Below are 27338 nucleotides of genomic sequence, written 5' to 3'. Positions count from 1 at the left end.
AAAATCTGTAAATAATACTGTACAGTATTAAGAATTGCTGAAGACCATGAGTTAAAACCGGAAATTTTGTTATAAATTGTCCAATACAGCGTAATGTTAAAAAACACTATTCAAAATTTGAAATTTAGCAGCAAATAATACTGTACAGCACAGTGAATTTTGACAATACTCTGTTAGTTATATGAGAACGTATTCTCAATACTGTTGACATTAGCTAACAATAAATTAAAGTAAAGTACAATCGGTAATTGCTGCTGTTAAATAGACTGTAGATTGATAATAGAAAAGTGCCATAATGCTTAAATGAAGCCCAATCAACATTGAAAACCATGAATTTTTAGGCTGCTTTGAGAGAGAGAGAGAGAGCGACTGAGATATCAGCTGAAGAAATCAAATGCTATGATTTTGTGTATGTTTCTTTCATCAATATAAATCGGTGTATTGCTTCGGAATTCACGATATAGTGATGTAAATTTCATTCTGAAACTCAGGGTTATTAAATATATGTAGTTAATAGAATATTATATACTATAGTTAATGAAATATGTAGTTAATACAATTGTTTCAGGTAAAATACAGTAATTTAGTTAAAATATGAAAAAATTTATAGAACACTTGGAAATTTAAAAAAAAAACATATAGAAAATAGTAATAATTGATATTATCAATAGGTTTGGGAAAAAATGACAGAAAAAATAGGCTTTTTTAAGAAAGTTATATCTTTAAAAGTTTTTAAATCATGAAAATCAGTTGAAAAACAGAAGCGTAAATTAAGTTAGAAAATGATCCCAAAATAACGTTTCAATGGGTCTGATTCACGCCCCTTAACCCTTTAACCCCCAAAGGACATACTGGTACGTTTCACAAAACCCATCCCTTTACCCCCATGGACGTACCAGTACAGTACGTCCTTGCAAAAAAATGCTATAAAAATTTTTTTTAATTCATATTTTTGATAATTTTTTGAAAAAATTCAGGTATTTTCCAAGAGAATGAGACCAACCTGACCTCTCTATGACAAAAATTAAGGCTGTTAGAGCAATTTAAAAAAAAATATAGTGCAAAATGTGCTGGGAAAAAAATAACCCTTGGGGGTTAAGGGTTGGAAATTTCCAAAGAGCCTGGGGGTTAAAGGGTTAAGCATGCATTTACTTAACAAGACTTCATCTTTTCAGTTGCCATCAGCTGATGCCATGAATATATCCATTTCTGAAGATGAAACTCGTACTTCTGAGCAACTTCGTGAAGTCATTAAATATCTACGTCGTGAGAGAGACGTCGCCGCTGGAAAGTACGAAGTAGCAGAAGCCGAGACGCAAAGATTGGCTGCTCAGAAGAAGTTACTGGAAACTCAGATAAATGATCTTCAGAAGAATCTCACGACAGAAAGAGAGAAGAATAAGGTATGAATAACAATTATCGATTTATTGTTTCCAATGTATCTGTAATTGCATATTTTAGATACAACATAATTGTACTGTAATTGCATATTTCAAATACAATATATTTTTAATTTCATATTTACAAAATATTTTTAATTTCATATATACAAAATATTTTTAATTTCATATTCACAAAATATCTTTAATTGCATATTTTGAATAGATTAATAAAATTAAGAGTTTTGTATTGAGGTAAATAAATTTTATCAACTGTTTTTAGAAGACCCTTTCATCATCCCTAAATTTTTCTAGTATCGATTTATTGTTTCCAATATATTTGTAATTGCCCATTTTAGATACAACATAATTGTACTGTAATTGCATATTTCAAATACAATATATTTTTAATTTCATATTTACAAAATATTTTTAATTGCATATTTTGAATAGATGAATAAAATTAAGAATTTTGTATTGAGGTAAATATTTTTTATCAACTGTTGCTAGAAGACCCTTTCATCATCCCTAAATTTTTTCAGTCTTCATTGGAGAGTGCTAGTAACTATGGTGAACTGATGCGTAAAGTGCTCACTGTTGATGCCCTGGCAGACAGCAACCGACTGTTGCGGGAAGAAAAAGAATCCTTGGAAAGTCTTTATGAGGAGTACAAGGCTAAGTGCGAGGTTTTGGAAAAGCAAATTGAACCTATGAATGAGAGAAATAAAAATAACTTGAATAAAATAGAAGCGTTAATGGTGAGTGAATTACTGTACTGTTTTAATGTTTTTAGTTTTTTTATTATTTAATGTGTTTAACATAACATTTATTTTTTTGGGTATATACATTTAACATAACTCATTAATTTTATGAATAGAACTTACCTGGCAGTTATATATATATAGCTATAGTCTCTGACTTTCGTCAGAATTTTTCAAAAATCGCGGCAACCGAATTATGGTGGTTGTGCGGTTAGGTGGTTAACGTCCCTTACAGGGTAGTACTTGGAATCATTCGTGTTGTCTGTTCCTCAGATCATCTCTGCCGGCCGGATAGACAACACGTTGGTCTGTCATTAGAGTTTTTTCTTTCGCTCTCCCTGTATCGCTGTACCAGTCTGCCATTTGGTGAAGTACACTGATTTGGGGTATGGCAATCGTTTTTTTTTATTTCTGTGCTTTTTTGCTTTTGATCATTATGAGTGATAAACTTCATTAACGTGTGTGTGCGAATGAGGAATGCAAGGTGAGGTTGCCGAAAATGTCGGTAGACCCTCACACCGTGTGTTTGGGTTGTAGGCGTTGTGAATGTGCACTTAATAACAGGTGCGAGGAATGTAAGATTTTGAATGAAAAGGATTGGTTGGCTATGAAGCGCTATGTGAGTAAACTAGAGCTCGATAGAGTTAGGAGAGCTTCTAGGTCTAAATCTAAGTCTGTTAGCGAACTTAGTGTTGATTTATCCTTTGAACCTGTAATTAATTCCTCTTTGGAAGTTGATCCTTCCCCTGAGATAGTAACTCCTGCCCCTTCTACAGGATCCGTATCTGCGGATGACCCTCGGTACGCCAGGATGGCTGCCGAGTTGAAGGCCATTAAAGAGCAACTTATGGCCTTTAAAGGTAAGCTCAGTGAATGTGATATTAGTGCTTGTGAAAGTGCAGGTGGCGACTGACAGAACCTGTCATTACCCTAGGTCTAGACCTCTACCAAGCTCCCAGGACCAAGGGAGAAGATACATCGACAACCAAAAGGGGGTGAGAGGTACGTACCCTCGGTCAGCCGTCTCCTCAGACAGTCTTGTTGCCAATTCCCAGGCTGCTCTTGACCGCCACGGAAAAGGCATGTCGGACGTGATGGTTTCTTCTCCGAATCCCTCTCCCAGACGCAAATGGAAGTTTGAGGCGTCAAGACCTACGAAGAGGAAGTGGAACCGTGAGGAACTGTCTCGTTCTCACTCTCCCGGTTCTAGTAGCTATGAACCTTGTCCTTCAGAGGACGATTTAGACTCCGTGCCTGTGAAGAGGACGAAATTTAGGTCTGCAAGTCGAGATAGAGCAGCCAAAGATCCTTCTCTTTCCACGAGCGTTATTCGTCAGCCCTCTCCATCGGGACCGCAAGACCCAGCAGAAGTCGCTAAGTCTTTCATGTCAGTCATGCAGGAACAGCTTTTTTCGTTGGTTCAAGCGTTTAGCCGCCCCCACGCCCAGTCCGACAGACGTAAAGACTGACTCTTTGCCAATCAAGAAGTTAGCTTCTAAGAGGAAACGGAGTTCCTCTCCTAAGGAACACTTGCGCGCTTCTTCGAAGACACGACACCGCTCTGCTTCCTCTTCTGCTCGGCGCCAGGACGATTCCGCCTCTCGCTCTCGGCGCCAGGACGATACCGCCTCTCGCTCTCGGCGCCAGGACGATACCGCCTCTCTCTCTCGATGTCAGCATGCTTCCTCAGGATGAAACTTCCTCTCGTCGCCAGGACGATACCGCCTCTCGTTCTCGAAGCCAGGACGATACCGCCTCTCGTTCTTGACGCCAGGACGACTCTGTCTCTCGCACTCGGCGCCAGGACATTACCAGCCTGCTTCCTCAGGACTATACTGCTTCTCGTTACCAGGATGATAGCAGCTCTCGGCGTAAGGACGCCTCCCCCTCTCACCATCAGGATGCCTCCCCCTCTCACCATCAGGACGCCTCCCCCTACCGCATCAAGGACTCGTCTAGCGCTCGGCGCCAGGACGCTGCCTCTTCCCGGTGCCAGGACGACACCTACTCTCGGCGCCAGGACGCAACCGGTTCTTGGGGGTCAGGCTGCTTGCAGCCCTCTACTTCAGGACGAATCCTTCGATATGCCTTTGTCGGATTCTAGGGAGCCTTCTTCTCGAACGAAGGATGTTGTAGAGGTGGATCAGGATCTCGAGGAGGTCTCTGATGTCGAAGACAAACCTGCTGACGCTGCTGGCCACTACAAGGTTCTCTCTCGCTCCCTCCTTGAACTTTATGAGGAGTTCCAACCTGCTGCTCCGCGATCTCCTCAATCTCAATTTAGCAGGAAGGCGGCCAAGAAACAGTCTGCCTTCATCAAGATGAAACTTTCCATTTCTGCAAAGAAGGCGCTTGCAAAAATTGATGATTGGATGAAAGAACGGAGGCAAGCGGTTAAGACTTCCTTCTCGTTTCCACCAGCTCGTCTTGCTTCGAAGGCTGGCATGTGGTATGAGACTGGGGAACCTCTGGGTCTGAGAGTTCCTGCCTCCTCCAAGGGTGACTTCTCTGGCATTGTGGACTCGGCTAGAAGGCATGCTCTCAACTCGGCCAAGGTTATGTGGTTGATGTCGGAGCTGGATCACCTCATCAAAGGCATTTTTAGAGCCTTTGAGGTTTTTAGCTTTTTGGACTGGTCTCTAGGGACTCTGGCCAGGAAGACTGAGCAAATGGAAGGAACTCAAGACCTAACCAGTTTTATGTCCTCTATGGACAAGGCCCTTAGGGATGGGGCTAATGAGTTGGCTTGGCTGTTTTCAGCAGGAATCTTGAAGAAGAGGGCCCTGCTTTGCTCTTTTGCTTCGAGATCTTTAACCGTTGCACAGAAGTCTGAGCTTCTTTACGCCCCCCTGTCGCAACATCTTTTTCCTGAGGCCCTTGTGAGAGACATTACGCCTTCTCTGGCCCAGCCCAATAGGCCACCCAAGACCTTTTATCACGTTCAGCTCGTAAGCCCTTGACAGCCGCTCCTTGGACTTCGAAGCGGGAGGAAAAGAAATTCCAGTAGCCCTTTCGAGGCAGGACTACTTCAAGACCTGACTTTAGAGGAAGAAGGCAAGAGTTAGGAGCAAGATCGAACAGAGGTTCGTTCAGAGCTCACTCCAAAAAATGAAGTACAACTCCTCCAGACAACAATAGGCGCAAGACTGTCACGTTTTTGGCAGTCTTGGAAGAGAAGAGGGGCGGACACCTGGTCCCTCTCAGTCATCAAGTAAGGATACAAGATCCCCCTCCTGAAGAAGCCTCCTCTCTCAGATACTCTGCTAGCCTTAGTAGCGCAGTACACAGATCCGGGGAAACATAAGGCTCTCCTGGATCTAGTCAACCAAATGCTGGACAAGGAAGCGATAGAACCGGTTCGGGATCTATCCTCCCGAGGCGTTTACAATCGCCTGTTTCTAGTGCCCAAGAACTCGGGTGGATGGAGACCCGTCCTGGATGTCAGCTCTCTGAACGTCTTCGTGGAGAAGACGAAGTTCTCCATGGAGACGAATCAGTCTGTGCTGGCATCAGTATGTCCAAGGGACTGGATGGTGTCTCTTGATTTGCAGGACGCGTATTTTCATGTCCCCATCCATCCGACTTCAAGGAAGTACCTGAGATTTGTAATCCAGGGCAAGTGCTTCCAGTTCAGAGCGCTTTGCTTCGGTCTCAGCACGGCTCCTCAAGTCTTCACCAGGATAATGGCGAATGTGGCAGGCTGGCTGCATCAAGAGGGGATAAGGGTATCTTTTTATCTAGACGATTGGCTGATACGTTCATGATCGAAGGAGAAATATCTGGAGGATCTACGAAAGACTTTTATGATGGCTCAAGATCTAGGCCTGGTCATCAACAGGGAGAAGTCTCGGATCAAGCCAAATCAGACCATTTTCTATTTGGGGATAGTTCTGAATTCAGTTCTTTTTTGGGCTTCTCCCTCTCAGGAAAGACAGACCAAGTGTCTTGAGAAGGTCCGAAGTTTCCTGGACAAGAAGAGGTGCTCAGCGAAGGAGTGGATGAGTTTGCTGGGAACTCTCTCCTCACTCGAGCAGTTTGTCTCACTGGGGAGACGCCATCTAAGGCCTCTGCAGCACTTTCTTTCAAAGATGTGGAACAGAAAGACACAGGAAGACTCCTTTTCCTTCCCTATTCCAGCAGAGGTCAAGGATCATCTGAAGTGGTGGCTGGATCCAGCCTTGTTTGGGGAAGGGATCTCCCTGTACAAGAAGAACCAAGACCTAGTGTTGTTTTCAGACGCGTCAGAGTCAGGTTGGGGAGCAACACTAGGAAGCAAGGAGGTCTCAGGCTCTTGGGAAGAAAGTCAGTTGGGATGGCACATCAACAACAAGGAGCTGATGGCCATTCTTCTAGGGCTAAAGGCCTTCAAAGACTCGGTTTCAGGGAAGATTGTGGAGGTCAACTCAGACAACACCACAGCTCTTGCGTACATCAGGAAGCAAGGGGGACTCACTCTCTGTCTCTGTTCGAAACAGCAAGGGAGCTCCTTCTTTGGGCGAAGGAGAACAAGGTAGATCTGCTGACGAGATTTGTACAAGGACAGAGGAATGTGAGGGCGGACATGCTCAGCAGGAAAGGGCAGGTTCTTCCCACAGAATGGACCCTCAACCAACAGGTCTGTCAGAGTCTTTGGAGGCTGTGGGGGAGACCCTTAATAGACCTTTTCACCTCCAACTTGAACAAGAGGATCCCCAACTATTGCTCCCTAGTTCCGGACAAGGAGGCAATAGCGGTGGATGCCTTTTTGGTCGTCAGAAATTTCGCCCTCCTCGATTTGGGACGAATGATCCTGGTAGCTCCATTCTGGCCAACGAGAGAATGGTTTAGGGAAGTGGTAAACATGTTGATGGACTTCCCAAGAAGCCTTCCTGCAAGTCCAAAGCTGCTCAGACAACCCCACTTCGAAAGGTATCATCAAAACCCTCTTGCTCTCAAACTGACTGCCTTCAGACTATCGAGAAGCTTGTCAGAGCGAGAGGATTTTCGGTGCAAGCTGCGAAAGCTATCGCCAGAGCGAGGAGGGTCTCTTCACGGAGAGTCTACCAATCCAAGTGGGAGACTTTTAGAGCTTGGTGTAGGAAGCACAAGGTTTCCTCATCCACTACCTCTGTGAGCCAGATTGCTGAATTTTGTTATACCTCAGGCAGGATGCTAAGCTGGGAGTGTCCACAATCAAGGGGTACAGAAGCATGCTCTCTACAGTCTGTCGACATAGAGGCTTAGATTTGTCTCACGATAAGGACTTGCAAGACCTCGTGAAGTCTTTTGAGACAACCAAACAGGTTTAGTTAAAGCCCTCTTCTTGGAACCTTGATGTGGTTCTTAAATTTCTCTGCACCAAGAGATTTGAATCCATCTCACAAGCTTCTCTTAGAGAGGTTACGAAGAAAACCTTCTTCCTTATGGCCCTAGCCACAGCTAAAAGGGTCAGTGAGGTCCATGCGATTGAAAAACAGGTAGGTTTCAATCAGAATGGAGCGGTTTGTGCCTTAAGAATGGATTTCCTCGCCAAGAACGAGAACCCTTGAAAGCCCTGGCCAAGGATTTGAGGTTCGTAACCTTACTAACCTAGTGGGTCAAGAGCAAGAGAGGCTCCTCTGTCCAGTTAGAGCCCTCAAAGCTTACTTGTCTCACACTAAGAATGTGAGAGGCTCTTCTAGCTCCTTGTGGTGCTCGGTGAAAGATCCGCAAAAGCCGCTTTCAAAGAATGCTTTGTCTTTTTTCCTAAGGGAAGTTAAAAGATAAGCGCATCTCTTGTGTGAGGAAGAGCGCTTTGGCCTTTTAAAAGTGCAGGCTCACGAAGTGAGAGCCATAGCGACTTCGCTTGCTTATCGCAAGAACATGTCGGTCAGACAAATTATGGATGCAACGTTCTGGAGAAGCAACTCTGTGTTTGCCTCTCCTGAGGTAAGAGTGGATTATGAGAAATGCTATACCTTGGGCCCATACGTAGCTACAGCTTCTGTATTAGGCAAAGGAGTTACTACCTCCCCTCAACCTTAGTTTTTGTATGCCTGTGTGTGGGTTGGTGTTTTTAATGGTTGTCTGAGGACGTCGACTTGTGGTACAGTCACCTTAGTCTAGATAGATTATTGATATCTATTCTGAAAAGGTTAGGTGGTTAGTTTTTGTAAGGTTGCAGTTTTTAATATAAGGGAAGTAGGTAGTTCTGAAGTCTAGTCAGATTGTTGGTCTCACCCCGTTGATAGACTCGATTGAGTGGTTTGAGCATGGCAGGTCTGATCCTGGCTGACACTCCTAAGGGAAAGCGACTCAAGAGGCAGGAACCTTTGAAGTCAGCTACCTTAGCAGGTAAGGAATCAAGGTGTTTTTTTATCTTGCAACTTTTTGTTGTTTCCCCAACGATGTTTACTGTCTATCACCCTCCTCCAAGTGTGTGAATCAGCTATATATATGTATAACTGCCAGGTAAGTTCTATTCATAAAAATGGAGTTTTTATGATAAAACAAAGTTTTATGAATACTCACCTGGCAGTTATATATATATTCTAAGGCCCACCTACCGCCCCTCAGGAGACAGGTCGGGCATAGATGATCTGAAGAACAGAAAACGGGGATGATTCCAAGTTCCACCCTGTAAGGGTTGTTAACCACCTAACCGCACAACCATCACAAGGCAGTTGCCGCAATTTTTGAAAAATTCTGCCGAAAGTCAGAGACTATAGCTATATATATATAACTGCCAGGTAAGTATTCATAAAACTTTGTTTTATCATAAAAACTCCATGTTTGCGTATGTACGTTCGTTTTAATTGAAATTGTACTTTTCAGCTGGAGAAGAAGAGCATGGAAAGTGAGAAAGATTTATACAAGAAAAGGACACAGGAATTGGTTGAGAAACTAAATCATGCCAAACCAGAGGACTTCATGAAACTTCAGTAAGTTGTTTCTTATCATCATCATTATTAGTATAAATACTTTCCTTTACAGATTCTATAGTAGGTGTTATTTCTAGTGTTATAGAAGAGAGATTTGCAGATCTACAGAATTTTTATTTAAATTTAGATTATCTGACCTGTTGAAATAAAAGTTTAAAAGTGGCTTCCAAGGCTGTATAAGCCTTCGAGTATTTTGTGATGAAAAATGGTAAGATGTGTACCTCACTGGTGGGGATAGTGTCTGAGGTGTAAAAAACTTTCAATAATATCTTCCTCTATTTTTGGCTTTTGGTAGATGTAGAAAAATTAAGGAAGTAGTTGCTCAGCTACATACCACAACTTTAACTGTCGCTTTGAGGTCCTCTTCTAGGAATACTTAAGTTGTTGCCAAGGAGTTCCTTTCTATCTAGTGTTAGTTAGGATTCCTCACTGTAGATGTTCCGCAAGAGTAGTCTTGTCATCAGCTGATTTCAGGCAACCACTCTCGAGGATATGCGCACATATATTGTAAATAACACGCATTATTCTTAATATATGTAAAGGTGACGTTACTACAAATTTTTGTTTTACTTCCTGTATCCATAGAAATTCAAAATGAACTAGATAAATTCATTTCCATAAGTTTTTCCCACATATGATGCCAAATAAGAAACCATTGTTTTGCTACTTTCATCGCCAAATACAATGTATGAATGCATTTACTCATCCAATTGATAACTAATGATTGATTGATTTAATGTTTTCAGGCATCCTGACATCGAAGGTCATTGACACTGATATCATTCATTTTATATAAAAGATAAAAGAATATTCATTTAAAACCATAAAAGTTAATATGTCAGTAGAGAAGTTAAATAATTTTCAGAAGACCTGCTTCTGAAATAAATCTAAAAATGCCGTTCGCATAGTAGGACACATCATGTCCAAGAATCTTGGCTAGGATGAACCTGCCATCCTCACTTCAAGCCTCAAACAGATATCGACTTAAGTTATCATAATTGGGGCATTCGATCAACAAATGCCTCACTATTAAAGGTACCAAACAATCGTCGCAATATGGTTGGTGTTGGCCCTTCAGAAGAAACTTGTATGTCAAACGAGTGTGACCAATGCGGAGACGACAAAGAGACGTCTCCCACTTTTGAGGCATCATGTTATACCTCCAAGGAGATATGACATTTGTTACCTCTCATCTTATTGCCATCTAGCCTATCCCAGTGCTGTTGCCAATTATTACAAAACCATTTCTTGATGTTATGTAGGAAATCATTACAGGGAATGGAGTACCTTCTTGATAGCAACTCAGATGCAGCATTCTTCGCCAGTATATCTGCCTTTTCATTCCCAGACACACCTACATGTGCTGGAACCCAACATCTCGAACCATTATACCTCTCCGACCAATAATAAAAAGCCATTCTAAAATCATTAAAACTAGAGGGTTACTAGAATTAAAAACTTCTAAAGCTTGAAGGACACAAAATGGTAAAATTACCCTCCTTCTCCAACGCAATTTTCTCAATAGCGGTTAGTATACCATACAGTTCAGCAGTAAATATGAAAGCTGTTAGAGGAAGTGCACCTCTACAATTAAAACCATTACTATGTACTCCAAATCCAACGCCAGCATCAGATTTGGAGCCATCAGTATATAAAAGTCGATCCCCTATGTTCTGCAGCACGTTCCATAAAAAGAGACCTGGATTCTAAGTCAGTCATATTCTTATTAACTCCAATGAAATATTTACAAAAAGATACCTTTGGTAATTTCCATGGAGGCATTGATGATACCTTGAATGGAAGCACCTTACTTCTAATTATATCCAGACTGTTTAATAATTGTTTCACCCAAAAGCCATAAGGTTGAGTCGACCTGGCCTTTCATTACAAGGGGCTAGCGTTCGATCCCAAGTACATACATACATACATATACCAAAGGCACTTCCCCCAATTTTGGGGGGTAGCCGACAACAACAAGAAACAAAACAAAAAAGGGGACCTCTACTCTCTACGTTCCTCCAGCCTAACCAGGGACTCAGCCGAGTTCAGCTGGTACTGCTAGGGTGCCACAGCCCAACCTCCCACATTTCCACCACAGATGATGCTTCATACTGCTGAGTCCCCTACTGCTGCTACCTCCGCGGTCATCTAAGGCACCGGAGGAAGCAGCAGGGCCTACCGGAACTGCGTCACAATCGCTCGCCATTCATTCCTATTTCTAGCACGCTCTCTTGCCTCTCTCACATCTATCCTCCTATCACCCAGAGCTTTCTTCACACCATCCATCCACCCAAACCTTGGCCTTCCTCTTGTACTTCTCCCATCAACTCTTGCATTCATCACCTTCTTTAGCAGACAGCCATTTTCCATTCTCTCAACATGGCCAAACCACCTCAACATTCATATTCACTCTAGCCGCTAACTCATTTCTTGCACCCGTTCTCACCCTCACCACTTCGTTCCTAACCCTATCTACTCGATCCCAAGTATGAGCTAGAAATTTATTTCTATTTGAGCACGATGTTGTGTTGATATTTATCCATATTGACTCATTAGGGGTAATTTGAATGAATTACTATCAATTGTGTCATGTGGTGGGCCGGGAAGTCAGGGAAAACTCGCTGGTAAGAGACTGATGTCTCGCCAGGTAAATCCTGAACCGCAGATTTGCAGTTAGGTTCAGACTTCTTTTATGGCCTCTTGTGGCATGGTTGGAATCGACCTGGCCTTTTATTAGAAGGGGCTAGCGTTCAAGCCCAAGTATGAGCTAAAAATTTATTTATACTGTATATATATATATATATATATATATATATTTATATATATATATATCAATAAATAACCCTGAAATGTGATGATTATGATTCCCCTAGTTGAGGAAAAGTATATCTTAAAGCCCATACTTATTCATATTAAATTATAAAAAAAACAAAATAAACTTTGAAGCCCGATTTCTAAACTCGTGAAATTTTTGGAGAAATATGGGTAATACCTTTTTTTATATTAATTGCTTTTGTCATTTAAACATTAAAATGTTGGGATTTCTTTAGGGTACCATTCTATTTTTGAAAAAACTTAACACTTCCATATAAAAAAAAAAAATTTGAAAGTGACTCCCATACATTGATAAAATAATACTTTTCAATATTAAACTTACCCGATGATCATATAGCTGCAACTCTGTTGCTCGACAGAAAAAACCTACGGGCGGAATACGCCAGCGATCGCTATACAGGTGTGGGTGTACATCAACAGCGCCATCTGTCAAGTAGGTACTCAAGTACTCGATGTCAACAAAGAACCAATTTTTCCTCTGTCGTGCCAATGGCAGGACCTACTAAATACGCCGTCCCTAACTGGATTTGTTTTCACAACGATTTGGTGAAGTACACTATTCCAGTTTTGAGCTTTCGCTATGCAGGGGTTTTATCTTCATTTCAAAACTTGAATTCGTTTTCGATAGATTTAATTATGGTGACGAAGAGAGTATGGACTCTCTTTCACTTTTAAATGGCCGACCCTTCCCTTAGACGGAAGTGTGTTTAGGTTTTTGTTAATTTTGCTTAACACGTTATAGATCCATTTATTTATATCTCTCCGCCTTTTTAGGCCTCTTCGGTTAACTTTCCAATTATTATAAACTTATAAAAATAAATTTTTATGTTTGTTTATATGCGACCTTTCCTAATAGTAGGCGGTCCTAACTTGGAACCGAAGTTAATTAACATTGAGCCCGTTATATCGTATTTAACCTTTAAAGAATTTAATACTTTTTTAATTTTAATGTTTTATGGAAGAATTTCTTTGATAGTCTCGTACTGTTTTCAAAGATGAACTAACGTTTAGTTTTTAGTCTCCGCAGTTGTTGACGTTCAGAACGTTCAACTTGCGCTCTATCGTTACGATAGAGAGAGAGTGTATCACGGTTTCACTTTGCAGTAAGAGTAAACCGATTCTAGCGTTTCGTTCATTCTTTCTTAGCTTAAAGAGTTTAAATTCTAAATAAAGGAACTTTTTATTTGGGAAACCTTTCAGTTTTTTCCTTTAGCAAATAACATGTTTTAACGATATATAATTGGGCTCTTCTCTCAGGTGCTAAATCAAGAGAGAAGAGAGAGAGAGAGAGAGAGATAGAGACGGAGGGAGAGAGAGGAGAATAAACGTTTCGTTCAAGCGGGTAACGTTGTTCTCGTTTTTTACTCTTCTCCCTAGTCGCTGTAGGGGAAGAAGGTAAAACGTTTCTAGGGTTTTATTCTTGTTCCCAGGCTTTATGCGGTGAGAGATTGTAAACGTAGTTTATTTGATCTAGTGTTTAGTCTCTTTTCCAGCCACTGAATTCTTTATCTTTATTTATGTTTTTCTGTTGCATTGTAAAACTGTTTTCGCAATGACTACCTTTTAATGAAGGATAGGATTGCGTGTTTCAGGTAGAAATCAGTTAAAGTTTCGATTTCAGTGAAATAAGTGCAAACAGAAAATCAAAAGTGATAAAGTGATATGCGCAAAGTGTTACAGTGTTGCGTCCGAGGGTTCCTCTGTTCGTGCCAGTTGTTCACCTAGTCCGGGACCTCTTACAAGCTCCCAAGCCCAGGGGAGAAGTAATGTCGAACGACTTATGGGTTCCACAGGCCTTGATCGACGAACAGACGTTTTTCCCTCCGTGGTTTCGGGCGTATCTACACACGTTTGCCGACGTGAGATCGCCCCACCCACACAAAGACGAGAGAGCCCATTTATTCCTCGTCTGCGGAAGAGGTTTCTCGTAGAAACCATGGACCAAATCTTGCAGCTTTTAAGTGCAAGTCGGTCCCTTCCGCGCAAGTCCAACGGCCTAGGTGTAGCCACTGGGTCAGTTCGGACTCGCTGCAGTCATCCGACGACTGCACACCTCCCAAGAGAGGCAAGGTGGTACCGCAACAGGCAGTAACTCCGTCTGTTGCCGCACCAGCTGTTTTAGACCCTCAGTCACGACGGACAGTAGCTCCGTCTGTTGCCGTTTTTTGTAGACCCTAAGTGGTCTTTACTGCAGTCTATGCAGACTCAGTTAGCTGCGGTTATGCAGGAGTTTCGTGCGGAGAAGGTTGACACTGCTCTCGTTAGCCTACAACCTGCCACTGTTGTGCACCCAGCTCACGCTGAGGCTGCCTGCTCCCACACTCCGGCTGCGGAGAGCTCCACCTCCGATGCGCAATCGACCCTGCCAGACGCATGTTAACGTTAGCCGACGTGCGGCTCCCTCCGTTAACATGCGTGAGCTACCGCATCAGCAGTGGGAAGGTGGAGTCAAGCTGCCGTGTTTTGACGCGATGCGTTAGTTTCCGCAACCCACGGCAGTCCCCACCACGCACCACCACTCCTCTTTGGTTGTTGTCTGCTCCCACACTCCGACTGCGGAGAAGGTTGACGATGCACCCGTTTGCCTACAACCTGCCACGGTTGTGCGCCCAGCATGGCTGCCTGCTCCCACACTCTTGTTGTGAGAGCTCCTCCACCCATGCGCAGTCGACCCTGCCAGACGCATGCTGACTCCCACAGACACACGGAGCACTCCGTTGCCGTGCGTGAGCTACCACAAGCTGCCGTGTTTTGACACGGTGTGTCAGCCTCCGCAACCCACTGTGGTTACCGCCACTCACCCGCAGCAGACTAGTCAGTCAGGAGTTGAGGCTTCCCCACACAGCTTTGGTTGTTGCCAGCTCACAGACTGTCAAGCAGTTACATGACGTTGCCTTCTGGTCTGCTACTAATGCACCAGTGCTGTATGTCCTCACGCACCTGTTGTGGTTGACAGTTCAGTTTTTTGACAGTTCACAGACTGTCAGGCAGTTACATAACGTTGCCTTCTGGTCTGCTGCTAATGCTCCAGTGCTGTATGTCCTCACGCACCTGTTGTGGTTGACAGTTCAGTTTTTGACAGTTCACAGACTGTAAAGAAGTTACATAACGTTGCCTTCTGGTCTGCTGCTTTTGCACCAGTGAGACCCTCACTGAGATAACCTAGCTTTTCTTGGACATGGTTCCTGTAGATGAGAAAGTGCTGTTCTCCCGCCTTCTGATATTCCTTTGAGGACTCTGTCATTTGGAGAGGAGCCTTAAGCTGCTTAGCCTCCTATGGACTTTAATTAAAGCATAACAAGGCTTCCAGGGATGGTAATGGTTCCGCTTCAGTCGCTAACCCCGTCTGTTGCCACACCTGCTCCCATAGACCCTAATGGGCTTTGTTGCAAGACATGCAGTCCAAGCTTGTGTCCTTGTTAGAGGATTTTTTACGGAGAAGAACCTTCTAGCCAACAACCTTCCTACCAGTTGGTTGTACGCCCTGTTGACGCTGAGGTATCCTACTCACGTCCGCCAGTTGAGATGGTTCCTCCACCGGTGCGACCCAGTGTGGGTTGCCAGTCACACGTTGACGTTAAGCGACTCTCGGAGGTGGTTGTGGACGTTCAGTGTGTCACTAGGAAGACGTTCAACAACCAGCAGAGATTACTTGTTGTGACGCAGTGCGGTACCCTCAGCAACCCTGTAGGGGGTTGACTGCACAACCCAGACAGTCTACACAGTTTCGGGTTGACGCTGTACTTCCTCGCGTCCCCATGGTTGACAGTTCACAGACTGTGCAGCAGTACCATGATCTTGTGTCCGGCTCCGTCACGCATCCACCAGTGCGACCGGATTCAGCGAGTCAGACGTTGCCCACTCCGTTGCCGTTTCCTCATCAGTTTCGGATGAGGAACCCTCTGATGAGGACATTGCTGAACAAGACGATCAACCCCCAGCCCTGCTATCCATCCAGAAGATGCTGAAGAAGGAACACTGCCCTGTCAGGCTGTGGATGAGTCTGGTTAGGACACTGTCATCCGTGGTTCAATTTGTGTCACTTGGAAGACTCACCTCCGTCCTCTTCTGTATCATCTAGCTTTTCACTGGAAAAGGACTAGACGCTAGAAGCGGTCTCAATCCCGGTTTCCGGAAAGATAAAGTCTGGTCTGACTTGGTGAAAGGACTTTATCAACCTTTGAAAGGGTCTTCCCCTGACTGTTCAGACTCCCAACCACGTTCTCTTCTCGGACGCATCGGACGTAGGCTGGGGTGCGACATTAGGCGGTAGGGAATGCTCGGGATTATGGAACTCGAGTCAAAGGACAATGCATTTCAACTGCAAGAAGCTTCTGGCAGTACGTCTGACCTGGAAAAGCTTCAGGTCTCTCCTTCAAGGCAAAGTGGTGGAGGTGAACACGGTCAACACCCTGCTTTGACGTACATCTCCAAGCAAGGAGGGACCTACTCTCTGACATGGTACGAGTTTGCAAGAGACCTCCTCTCCTGTTCAACAGGTCTAGACTTTTCACTAGTAACGAGGTTCATCCAAGGCAACTTGAATGTCATAGCAGATTGTCTCAGTAGGAAGGGACAAATAATTCCAACATATTGGACCCTCCACAAGGATGTATGCAAGAGACTTTGGGCCACCTGGGGCCAGCCAACCATAGATCTCTTCGCAACCTCGATGACCTAGAGGCTCCCAATACTTTGCTCACCTATCCCGGACCCAGCAGTAGTTCATATAGATGCCTTTCTACTAGATTGGTCACATCTAAATCTATATGCATTCCCTCAGTTCTAGATTGTCAACAAGGTTCTGCAGAAGTTCGCCTCTCACGAAGGGTCAAAGTTGACGCTAGTTGCTTCCCTCTGGCCCGCGAGAGAATAACTCACCGAGGTACTTCGATGGCTAGTAGACGTTCCCAGAACACTTCCCCTAAGGGTGGACCTGCTACGTCTGCCACGCGTAAAGAAGGTACTCCAAGGCCTCCACGCTCTTCGTCTGACTGCCTTCAGAATATCGAAAGACTCTCGAGAACTAGAGATTTTTCGAAGGAGGCAACCAGAGCGATTGCTAGAGCAAGGAGAACATCCACCCTTAGAGTCTACCAATCGAAGTGGGAAATCTTCCGAAACTGGTGCAAGTCAGTATCCGTATCCTCGACCAGTACCTCTGTAACTCAAATAGCTGACTTCCTCTTATATCTGAGGAAAGAACGATCTCTTTCAGCTCCCACTATCAAGGGTTACAGAAGCATGTTGGCATCAGTCTTCCGTCACAGAGGCTTAGATCTTTCCAACAATAAAGATCTACAGGACCTCCTTAAGTCTTTTGAGACCACGAAGGAGCGTCGTTTGGTTACACCTGGTTGGAATTTAGACGTGGTTCTAAGATTCCTTATGTCAGACAGGTTCGAACCACTTCAATCAGGCTCCCTGAAAGATCTCACCTTTAAGACTCTTTTCCTGATATGCTTAACCACAGCTAAAAGAGTCAGTGAGATTCATGCCTTCAGCAGGAACATCGGATTCTCATCCGAAACGGCTACATGTTCTACAACTTGGTTTTCTAGCCAAACACGAGCTGCCTTCTCGGCCTTGACCAATATCGTTCAATATTCCAAACTTATCGTATGGTTGGAAATGAACTAGAAAGAGTATTATGTCCTGTAAGAGCTCTTAAGTTCTATTTTTAAAAACCTTTACGAGGCCCGTCTGAAGCTTTATGGTGTTCAGTTAAGAATCCATCTTTGCCTATGTCAGAGAATTCTTTATCCTATTTTATCAGACTGTTAATACGAGAAGCTCATTCCCTTCTGAATGAGGAAGACCAAGCTTGGCTGAAGGTAAGGACACACGAAGTTAGAGCTGTCACAACTTCCGTGGCCTTTGAACAAAATAGATCTCTGCAAAGTATATTCGACGCAACCTATTGGAAAAGCAAATCAGTGTTCGCGTCTTTTATCTTAAGAATGTCCAGTCTCTTTACGAGAACTGCTACACTCTGGGACCATTCGTAGCAACGAGTGCAGTAGTGGTGGGGGCTCCACCACTACAATTCCCTAATTCCAGAACCTTTTTAATCTTTCTCTTGAAATATTTTTGGGTTGTCCGGAAGGCTAAGAAGCCTTTCGCATCCTACTTGATTTGGCGGGTGGTCAAAATCATTTCTTGAGAAGCGCCTAGATTAGAGGTTGTGATGAGGACCTTTAGTATGGGTTGCAACCCTTCATACTTCAGCTCCTAGGAGTCGCTCAGCATCCTATGAGGATCGCGAGGCTCAGTAAGGAAGACGTACTTAAAAAGGCAGAGTAATTGTTCAAGTCGTCTTCCTTACCAGGTACTTATTTATTTTATGCTTGTTATTTTGAATAACTGCTAAAATGAAATACGGAATACTTAGCTCATAATAATGTCAACATGTAATGCTGGTCTCTACCCACCCCCCTGGGTGTGAATCAGCTATATGATCATCGGGTAAGTTTAATATTGAAAAATGTTATTTTCCTTAGTAAAATAAATTTTTGAATATACTTACCCGATGATCATAAATTAAAGGACCCACCCTTCCTCCCCAATAGAGACCCAGTGGACAGAGGAGAAAATTGGTTCTTTGTTGACATCGAGTACTTGAGTACCTACTTGACAGATGGCGCTGTTGATGTACACCCCCACCTGTATAGCGATCGCTGGCGTATTCCGCCCGTAGGTTTTTTCTGTCGAGCAACAGAGTTGCAGCTATATGATCATCGGGTAAGTATATTCAAAAATTTATTTTACTAAGGAAAATAACATATTTAAGATGAAATACAACTGGTAAGAACTTTAGAACATAAAATCATCTTTCAAATGGTTTTTAGATATAAAAAATTGACTGAGAAATAAAAAAAGTTGTATGAGTTTGAAGTAACCCCCCCAAAAAACATTTTTTTTAATGGGGCTGAGTCACACCCCTTAATCACTATAGTCCATTTCTTTTAGCGATGCATGTTTGCACCGACTCGCGGCGGTGCCCTTTTAGCTCGGAAAAGTTTCCTGATCGCTGATTGGTTAGAATTATCTTGTCCAACCAATCAGCGATCCGGAAACTTTTCCGAGCTAAAAGGGCACCGCTGCAAGTCGGTGCAAATGTGCATCGCTAAAAGAAATGGACTAAAGGTTGTTTCATTACTTCATTAGGGATCTAAGTCTATTTGAAGAAAAGACAATGGAAATTTTAGTTATTTTAGTTGTCGTCGGCGCCCACTCGTGTCCGAGTATTGGGTTCTGTCGTTAGCCATCAGCCTCCTATCTATTTTAGTTGTAAACATTGATAAAACCTAGCTTCCATCCATTGATGGGCCATGTGAATTTCTAATGAGTATAGAAATATATATATTTTTTTTTTATTAACAATGTGTTATTTTGATTTGCAGGCAGAACTTTGCAGAACAACAGAAGTCACTCCAGGGAAAAGAAAATGAGCTATCAAAATTGAAATTGCAGGTAAGTTATGAGCATTGTGAAGCCTCCGTTTCATTATTATTATTATTATTATTATTTGCTAAGCTACACCCCTAGTTGGAAAAGCAGGATGCTATAAGCCCAGGGGCTCCAACAGGGAAAATAGCCCAGTGAGGAAAGGAAACAAGGAAAAATAAAATATTTAAAGAACAGTAACATTAAAATAAATATTTCCTAAATAAACAATAAAAACTTTAACAAAACAGGAGGGAGAGAAATTAGATAGTGTGCCTGAGTGTACCTTCAAGCAAGAGACCTCTAATCCAAGGCAGTGGAAGGTCATGGTACAGAGGCTATGACACTACCGAAGACTAGAGAACAATAGTCTGAAGCCTGGCATTTAGTACCAAAATCATGGTGCACACATTGTGAAGGTGTTCATTGAGAATATTGTTCAGTATCAGTATTAACCTTTCACTTGTTCTTGAGCCTTCACACTATGGTTTCATATCCATGATTGTGATTATCATCTGATGTAGTAATTTAGCTTTTTAACCCTTTTACCCCCAGGCTATTTGGAAATTTTCAACCCTTGACCCCCAGGGGGTTATTTATTTCCCAGCACATTTTGCAGTATATATATTTTTTTTAAATTGCTCTAACAGCCTTAATTTTTGTCAGAGAGAGGTGAGGTTGGTCTCAATCTCTTGGAAAATGCCTGAATTTTCTCAAAAAATTATCAAAAATATGAAAAAAAAAATTTTTATAGCATTTTTTTTGCAAGGACGTACCGGTACGTCCATGGGGGTAAAGGGATGAGTTTTGTGAAACGTACCAGTACGTCCTTTGGGGGTAAAAGGGTTAAAAGACAGCCGTTAAAAGTTTCCCTTGCTTGTGATTATAGATTGTACAAAATGTCTCTTTGGTCCCTGTTACAATACTTACTACATTATATGAGTTTGCAGAATTATTTTTATTCCATCTTCTAGACCCTGCATCTCATACAGTTCCACACTCATAATAATATCTTCCCATTGTATTCCATCCGTAAGTTTAACATTCTAAGGTCATACCTTTTCGAATTCTCTTCCAGCCAGTGCCCATATTTTTGTTGCAGAGTAGTAAAGGCCTAATGTACCCAGCATGATTATTTGCAGATTTTAATAATGGGGTATTTTTATTTACCAGTCATGAAGCTAAATAAGTTTCATCCTTGCTCTAGCCACTGTATATTCCTGTTCTTTCAAATCTGGTCCATGGTTTGATGTATCCCTAAGGTGACCGTAATTCTGTTCCCCTTAAGATTTTCCTATATATTTATACAGGGTTTTCAGTTGCCCTGTCTTCCCTATCTGCTCTTGTTATACATTGGGTCATCTAAAGTATTTTACTGCATGTAGATTTTTCAATCCAGAGCACTTCATGTCTGTTACTTTTGGTCTACAGTACAAGTTCACCCATACATTCTCACAACTATCTCATGTCTATGTTGTATTCTTGAGTATAGCTGTACCTTTGCTTTCTTTATAATTACTGTTGAGTTTTTTCAGTCTTATCTTTATTCTAATCTTCCACCATTTAACCCGTTTACCCCCGGGCTCTTTGGAAATTTCCAACCCTTAACCCCCAAGGGGTTATTTTTTCCCCAGCACATTTTGCAGTATATATTTTTTAAATTGCTCTAACAGCCTTAATTTTTGTCATAGAGAGGTCAGGTTGGTCTCATTCTCTTGGAAAATGCCTGAATTTTCTCAAAAAATAATTAAAAATCTGAAAAAAAATTTTTATAGCATTTTTTTGCAAGGACGTACCAGTACGTCCATGAGGGTAAATGGATGAGTTTTCTGAAACGTACCAGTACGTCCTTTTGGGGGTAAAAGGGTTAAACTTTTTCCCCTCCTGACTTTTAGATTTCTTGATACTAACTCCATAAGTATCATCTCTCATGGTCCCTCGTTTTTTGCACTTTCTTCCATTGGCATTAACCTCAATCTCTCAATAACACTGTCACTATCTTCACTCTAGATCAGATGGTATGGCAGTCCCCTTAGTTTTTGTAATACTGACTTAAATACTTGTCGTTACTCCAGGGGAGTCAGCATTATGAAGCTTCATCTGTGGTGGAAATGTGGGAGGTTGGGCTGTGGCACCCTAGCAGTACCAGCTGAACTCAGTTGAGTCCCTGATTAGGCTGAAGGAACATAGAGAGTAGAGGTCCCCTTTTTGTTTTGTTTCATTGTTGGTGTCGGCTACCCCCCAAAATTGGGGGAAGTGCCTTGGTATATGGATGGATTCTATCAAATGCCTTACACAGTTCTCCATTGGATTAAGAGTTTGATTTATATTCTGGGATTGGGCTTATAACCTAAAATGCTCATTTATTCCTATGCGGATAAAACCTTCTGGGTCGTTAATATGGGTTACTCTTAGTCTTGTTTTCTCTATGACCAGACAGTCAAAGGAAAAGGGTTTAATTGCATCCTTCTTATAGTTGCTACACAATCGATGCACATACAGCGTAGGACACCTGCACATTAAGCTAACCACTACACACCTGTTCGGGAAGATGATGACGTACCTCACGTCCTCATTGCGATCAGACGTCCGCATTTGCCCTCGATACCCTTACAGTGCTTAGTACTTGTGCCTTTTGTGTCTTTAATATTCACTGTCAATTGCATTTCTATCATTATTTGTGCGTTACAAATTAGCACGTTATGACTAGTAAGCCAAATATTACGCGTTCATGCCCCAATCATAATGAATGTTCCTGTGGTAACTTCATGAGCCTAGTTGAAGTTGATTTGCATCCTTTTTATCCCTCTTGATGTGGCAAGAAATTTGTTCCCATACTAACAAACCTTCTGTTATTTGTGTGTATATTCTTCCAGCAGCAGCTGTAGGTAGCTATTAGACTTTATTTGCGAGGTAGCAAACCTTCCTAACCACTTACCGGTTAGGCAGGGTGTGGCTGGGGGTACCCAGCTACCTGTATGCATACTCTCCCAGCTGTGAGTCACTTTTTATTGTAGGCAGGACTTCTGGAGAACAGGTGATGGCGGGCCAATTTTCATAGGTAACTCCAGGTTTGTCTTAGGTTGGGAAAAATACAAATGATCTCCGAATTTGTCATTTGTTCCCATACTAACAAACTTTCCGTTATTTATGTGGATGACTCGCGCTTATGTGGGTGGAAGTCCTAGATCAGTTCTTGCGTTGTTTATGTAGAAGAAACAATTATTACGGAAGTATTTAAGGTTTTAGAGTATAAAATAAGCTGTATTTCTGTTTAAGAAAGTATATATATACAGTAACATACTGCACAAGAGACAACACACAATAAGTTGAGTCATGCTTCAAATAACGCCTATTAGCGTAGGCTACGAGTCGTCTGAACGAAAACACTAAACACTTACAGTAAGTACAGTCAAGCTGTACTGTAGTAATGTTACTGTACATATATTACAGTAATATACACTACAGTATCAGTGAGTATTAGGTTACAGTACAGTATTAATTTGTTGTAGTTTGTAGAGATTTAATTATCACCAGTCCTTTACAAGATAAATCAGTTTGAACAGACATTAGTTGGTGATAAGTGATTTTATCAGAATTTTTTTTATTATACTTGTCATGTAACTTCTTAAGATATTCTCATTTCTTTTTATTTTACGAGTGTTTTTTTTTCCTCAGCTTCAACAAGTTCAGAAAAGTCTTCAGATGACCATTGCACAGAAGAATCAGTTTAATAATCAGCTCCAATCTTCTCGCGAAGAGGCTCGAAAACTTGGAGAGGAATCCAGGAAAACAGCTATGGAGAAATCACGCATCCAACAGCAGGTAAGTTTGCAGTCTATTATTTTATGATGTGTTGTATGTGAATTTAAAATGGTGTTTATTCCTACATGGATACAAAACCTTCGTCCAGTAATAGAAAATTGTTTAATAATTCTTAAATCTTTCTTCAGTTGACAGATGAAACCAAGAAGCTCACTCTGGAAAAAACAAGAATTCAACAACAGGTATGTTACCTTTTGTCTACACTAAAAAGATTTGTTCCTTGTAAAAGATAGATGATTTGTCTTCGTATTGTTGCTAATTGTTTACAATATTTTTACTTATAGACTACTAACTTCAATAAAAAGACCAGTAGTATGTATTGAAAAGTATATTGGTACCTTAGAATGCACCTATATATATTGACTCACAATCATTCAGACAGAAAGATGGTTTTATAGATTTTAATATTTATTTGCTTAGTTTGTTCTCTTTCCCACCTCTCATTTTTTTTTGCCTTTCAGGGTGCTAGATACCCACTCCTATATGCTTGGAGTTCATAAACATTGTTTCAATAACTTACTAGAATTAAGGAAGCACCCAGATAAGATACTTTGCAAATGACTTGACACCGTAACCAATGGATAGAAATAAATTAAGGGCTAATTTTTCATCTTTTCAGCAGCAAGATTATTAACCCTTTTACCCCCAAAGGACGTACTGGTACGTTTCACAAAAGCCATCCCTTTACCCCCATGGACGTACCGGTACGTCCTTGCAAAAAAATGCTATAAAAATCTGTTTTTCATATTTTTTGATAATTTTTTGAGAAAATTCAGGCATTTTCCAAGAGAATGAGACCAACCTGACCTCTCTATGACAAAAATTAACGCTGTTAGAGCAATTTGAAAATAATATACTGCAAAATGTGCTGTGAAAAAAATAACCCCCTGGGGCTTAAGGGTTGGAAATTTCCAAAAACCCCGGGGGTAAAAGGGTTAAAAAGTTTGATGTTTTTCCCATTGAAAAGATGAGTTTCATTCCCGTTTTCTATGCTAACTATATTTGTCATTATGCAAGATTTCTAGGGAAATAGATGGGTATTGTCTTAGCCTAAGGTATCCCCACCTAATAAAGTCGGGAAAAATATAGAATGGTGCAATAAACAGTTTGTAGAAAATAAGACTGGTTTTTAAATGTATTTTGCAGCGTTTTGAACGATTTTGATATTTCCTGGCGGAAATCCATAGTTATTGAGTTAGGGTAGGTCAACTACCATAACTGAAAAGCTATGTCTTTGTGATAGGAACTTTACAACATCAAATTCCTAATAAATGTCGCAGATATTTGCAGAACTTCCTTCTTTAACCACAGTTTTGCTTTCTATCTGTTAGTTTCTTTCCACCTACCTGGCTACTTTTATTTATTGTTTTATTTTCACCAATAACTTTCAGTATGCCTTTTGTTTTCCAGATATTAACTGATGAATATTGACAGGCAATATTTAGAAATTTTTGTATCATAATGATGTCATCTTAAAGCTAACTTAAATCATTTATTAAGAATAAAGAAATAGTACAGTAAAATACGTAGGTTGTAAAATTTGTTTTTTTGTGGATAGCACAAACTCATTTTCTGTTTTACTTTTTTCTGGTAATTAGTATGATTTCCATTAACCCTTTTACCCCCACAGGACGTACTGGTACGTTTCACAAAACCCATCCCTTTACCCCCATGGACGTACCGGTACGTCCTTGCAAAAAAATGCTATAAAAATTATTTTTTTCATATTTTTGATAATTTTTTGAAAAAATTCAGGCATTTTCCAAGAGATTGAGACCAACCTGACCTCTCTATGACAAAAATTAAGGCTGTTAGAGCAATTTAAAAAAAAATATACTGCAAAATGTGCTGGGAAAAAAATAACCCCCTGGGGGTTAAGGGTTGGAAATTTCCAAATAGCCTGGGGTTAAAAGGATTAGCTTCCATATGAGAAATAGAACATTACATTTTAACTTTATAGGGGAAACTCTTACATTTTAACTTTATAGGGGAAACTCTTACATTTTAACTTTATAGGGGAAACTCTTACATTTTAACTTTATAGGGGAAACCATTACATTTTAACTTTATAGGGGAAACACTTACATTTTAACTTTATAGGGGAAACACTTACATTTTAACTTTATAGGGGAAACACTTACATTTTAACTTTATAGGGGAAACACTTACATTTTAACTTTATAGGGGAAACCATTACATTTTAACTTTATAGGGGAAACACTTACATTTTAACTTTATAGGGGAAACACTTACATTTTAACTTTATAGGGGAAACTCCTATTTTTTTTCATGGGTCTCATTTATGTCTTAGATCTAAGCGCAAGATAAGACTGTAAATACATGCTTGTTCTTTTCACTCATTTAATTTCTATGTAGCTGCAAAATACTCGGTAGCTATACAGTTATGGTAGTTTTTTATTGACTTCTGGAATTTATAGTTTTCCCTGTTCACAATCATTCAAGTAAGGTAACTGAAACATGGTTCTTTAGCATGTTCAATTGTTTCTACATGTATCAATAGCATGTTCAGTTCTGTCTGACATGTATCAATAAAGTGTCACGAATAGTGTGGACCTTTTGAAGGAAAACTGCAAACCTAATCATTAAAAATACCTTGTGAGCAACACTATTTGACTTTTAGATAAAGGTTTAACCCTTTTACCCCCAAAGGACGTACTGGTACGTTTCACAAAACTCATCCCTTTACCCCCATGGACGTACTGGTACGTCCTTGCAAATAAATGCTATTTAATTTTTTTTTTTTTTTTTGCAATTTTGATAATTTTTTGAGAAACTTCAGGCATTTTCCAAGAGAATGAGACCAACCTGACCTCTCTATGACGAAATTAAGGCTGTTAGAGCAATTTAAAAAAAATAATATAATGCAAAATGTGCTTGTAAAAAAATAACCCTTGGAGGTTAAGGGTTGGAAAGTTTCAAATAGCCTGGGGGTAAAAGGGTTAAAAATTATTTTCACATACAATAGGATTTAATGGAAAGTATGAACAATGCAGTCTCTATATTAACTGGTAATTTACTTGACTTCAAGGTACAGTATTCAATTCCTTATATAATGTATTGTGCTAATAGCTATGAGGATATCAATTGAGTCTTTCAGTCGAGAAACATGCCAAGTGCCATTTTTAAAAGTGTCAGAAATCGCGATTGAAAAATAATAATGATAATAAAAATAATAATAATAATTATTATTATATTGATAATAATGATAATAATAATAATACTGTAATATAAATAATTTGAAAATTGGCAATTTTCAATCGCGATTTCTGACACTTTTTAAAAATGGTGCTTGGCATGTTTCTCGACTGAAAGACTCAATTGTACTTGAGTGACTAGTGACGAAATAAAAAGTTCTATGACTTCTTAATAGCTTAAAGATTGATCTTTTCCGCATATATAATGAAGTATTCTTGAGAAGCCTATTCTTTTATTTCCAAGAGAAAACTGTTGATTAATTTCACAAGCAGAAGAAATAAGAGAACTGTTTCAAGGCGTTACTCTTCTTATGCATTAAATGGCTTTTTCTGTAGGTTGTAAAGTTGCCTCTTCTCTGTCTGTACCTGTCTTTTTGACTTCACTCAACAAAACTCTCTGTCTGTACCTGTCTTTTTGACTTCACTCAACAAAACTCTCTGTCTGTACCTGTCTTTTTGACTTCACTCAACAAAACTCTGTCTGTACCTGTCTTTTTGACTTCACTCGACAAAACTCTCTGTCTGTACCTGTCTTTTTGACTTCACTCGACAAAACTCTATGTCTGTGCCTGTCTTGTTGACTTCACTCAACAAAACTCTCTGTCTGTACCTGTCTTTTTGACTTCACTCGACAAAACTCTCTGTCTGTGCCTGTCTTTTTGACTTCACTCGACAAAACTCTCTGTCTGTGCCTGTATTTTTGACTTCACTCAACAAAACTCTCTGTCTGTACCTGTCTTTTTGACTTCACTCAACAAAACTCTCTGTCCGTACCTGTCTTTTTGACTTCACTCAACAAAACTCTCTGTCTGTACCTGTCTTTTTGACTTCACTCAACAAAACTCTCTGTCTGTACCTGTCTTTTTGACTTCACTCAACAAAACTCTCTGTCTGTACCTGTCTTTTTTACTTCACTCAACAAAACTCTCTGTCTGTACCTGTCTTTTTGACTTCACTCAACAAAACTCTCTGTCTGTA

General features: G+C 40.9%; 1 protein-coding gene across 4 annotated transcripts in view; it reads left to right on the top strand.

Annotated features, from left to right (window-relative positions):
* LOC137649263 (nucleoprotein TPR-like) overlaps positions 1-27338 on the top strand; it is a 133866-nt gene that overhangs the window by 62716 nt on the left and 43812 nt on the right. For all 4 annotated transcript variants that reach the window (XM_068382259.1, XM_068382266.1, XM_068382251.1 and 1 more), the window contains exons 23-28: positions 1176-1403; positions 1922-2137; positions 8933-9039; positions 19278-19347; positions 22999-23145; positions 23274-23327. In XM_068382259.1, the coding sequence (XP_068238360.1) occupies positions 1176-1403; positions 1922-2137; positions 8933-9039; positions 19278-19347; positions 22999-23145; positions 23274-23327 (822 nt within the window). The remainder of the gene's footprint in view (positions 1-1175; positions 1404-1921; positions 2138-8932; positions 9040-19277; positions 19348-22998; positions 23146-23273; positions 23328-27338) is intronic.

This window comes from Palaemon carinicauda, chromosome 1, assembly GCF_036898095.1.
Source record: "Palaemon carinicauda isolate YSFRI2023 chromosome 1, ASM3689809v2, whole genome shotgun sequence".
NCBI classification, from domain to species: Eukaryota; Metazoa; Arthropoda; class Malacostraca; order Decapoda; family Palaemonidae; genus Palaemon; species Palaemon carinicauda.
The sequence above is the reverse complement of the archived record's forward strand: the minus strand, read 5'-3'. Positions and strand labels throughout refer to the sequence as shown.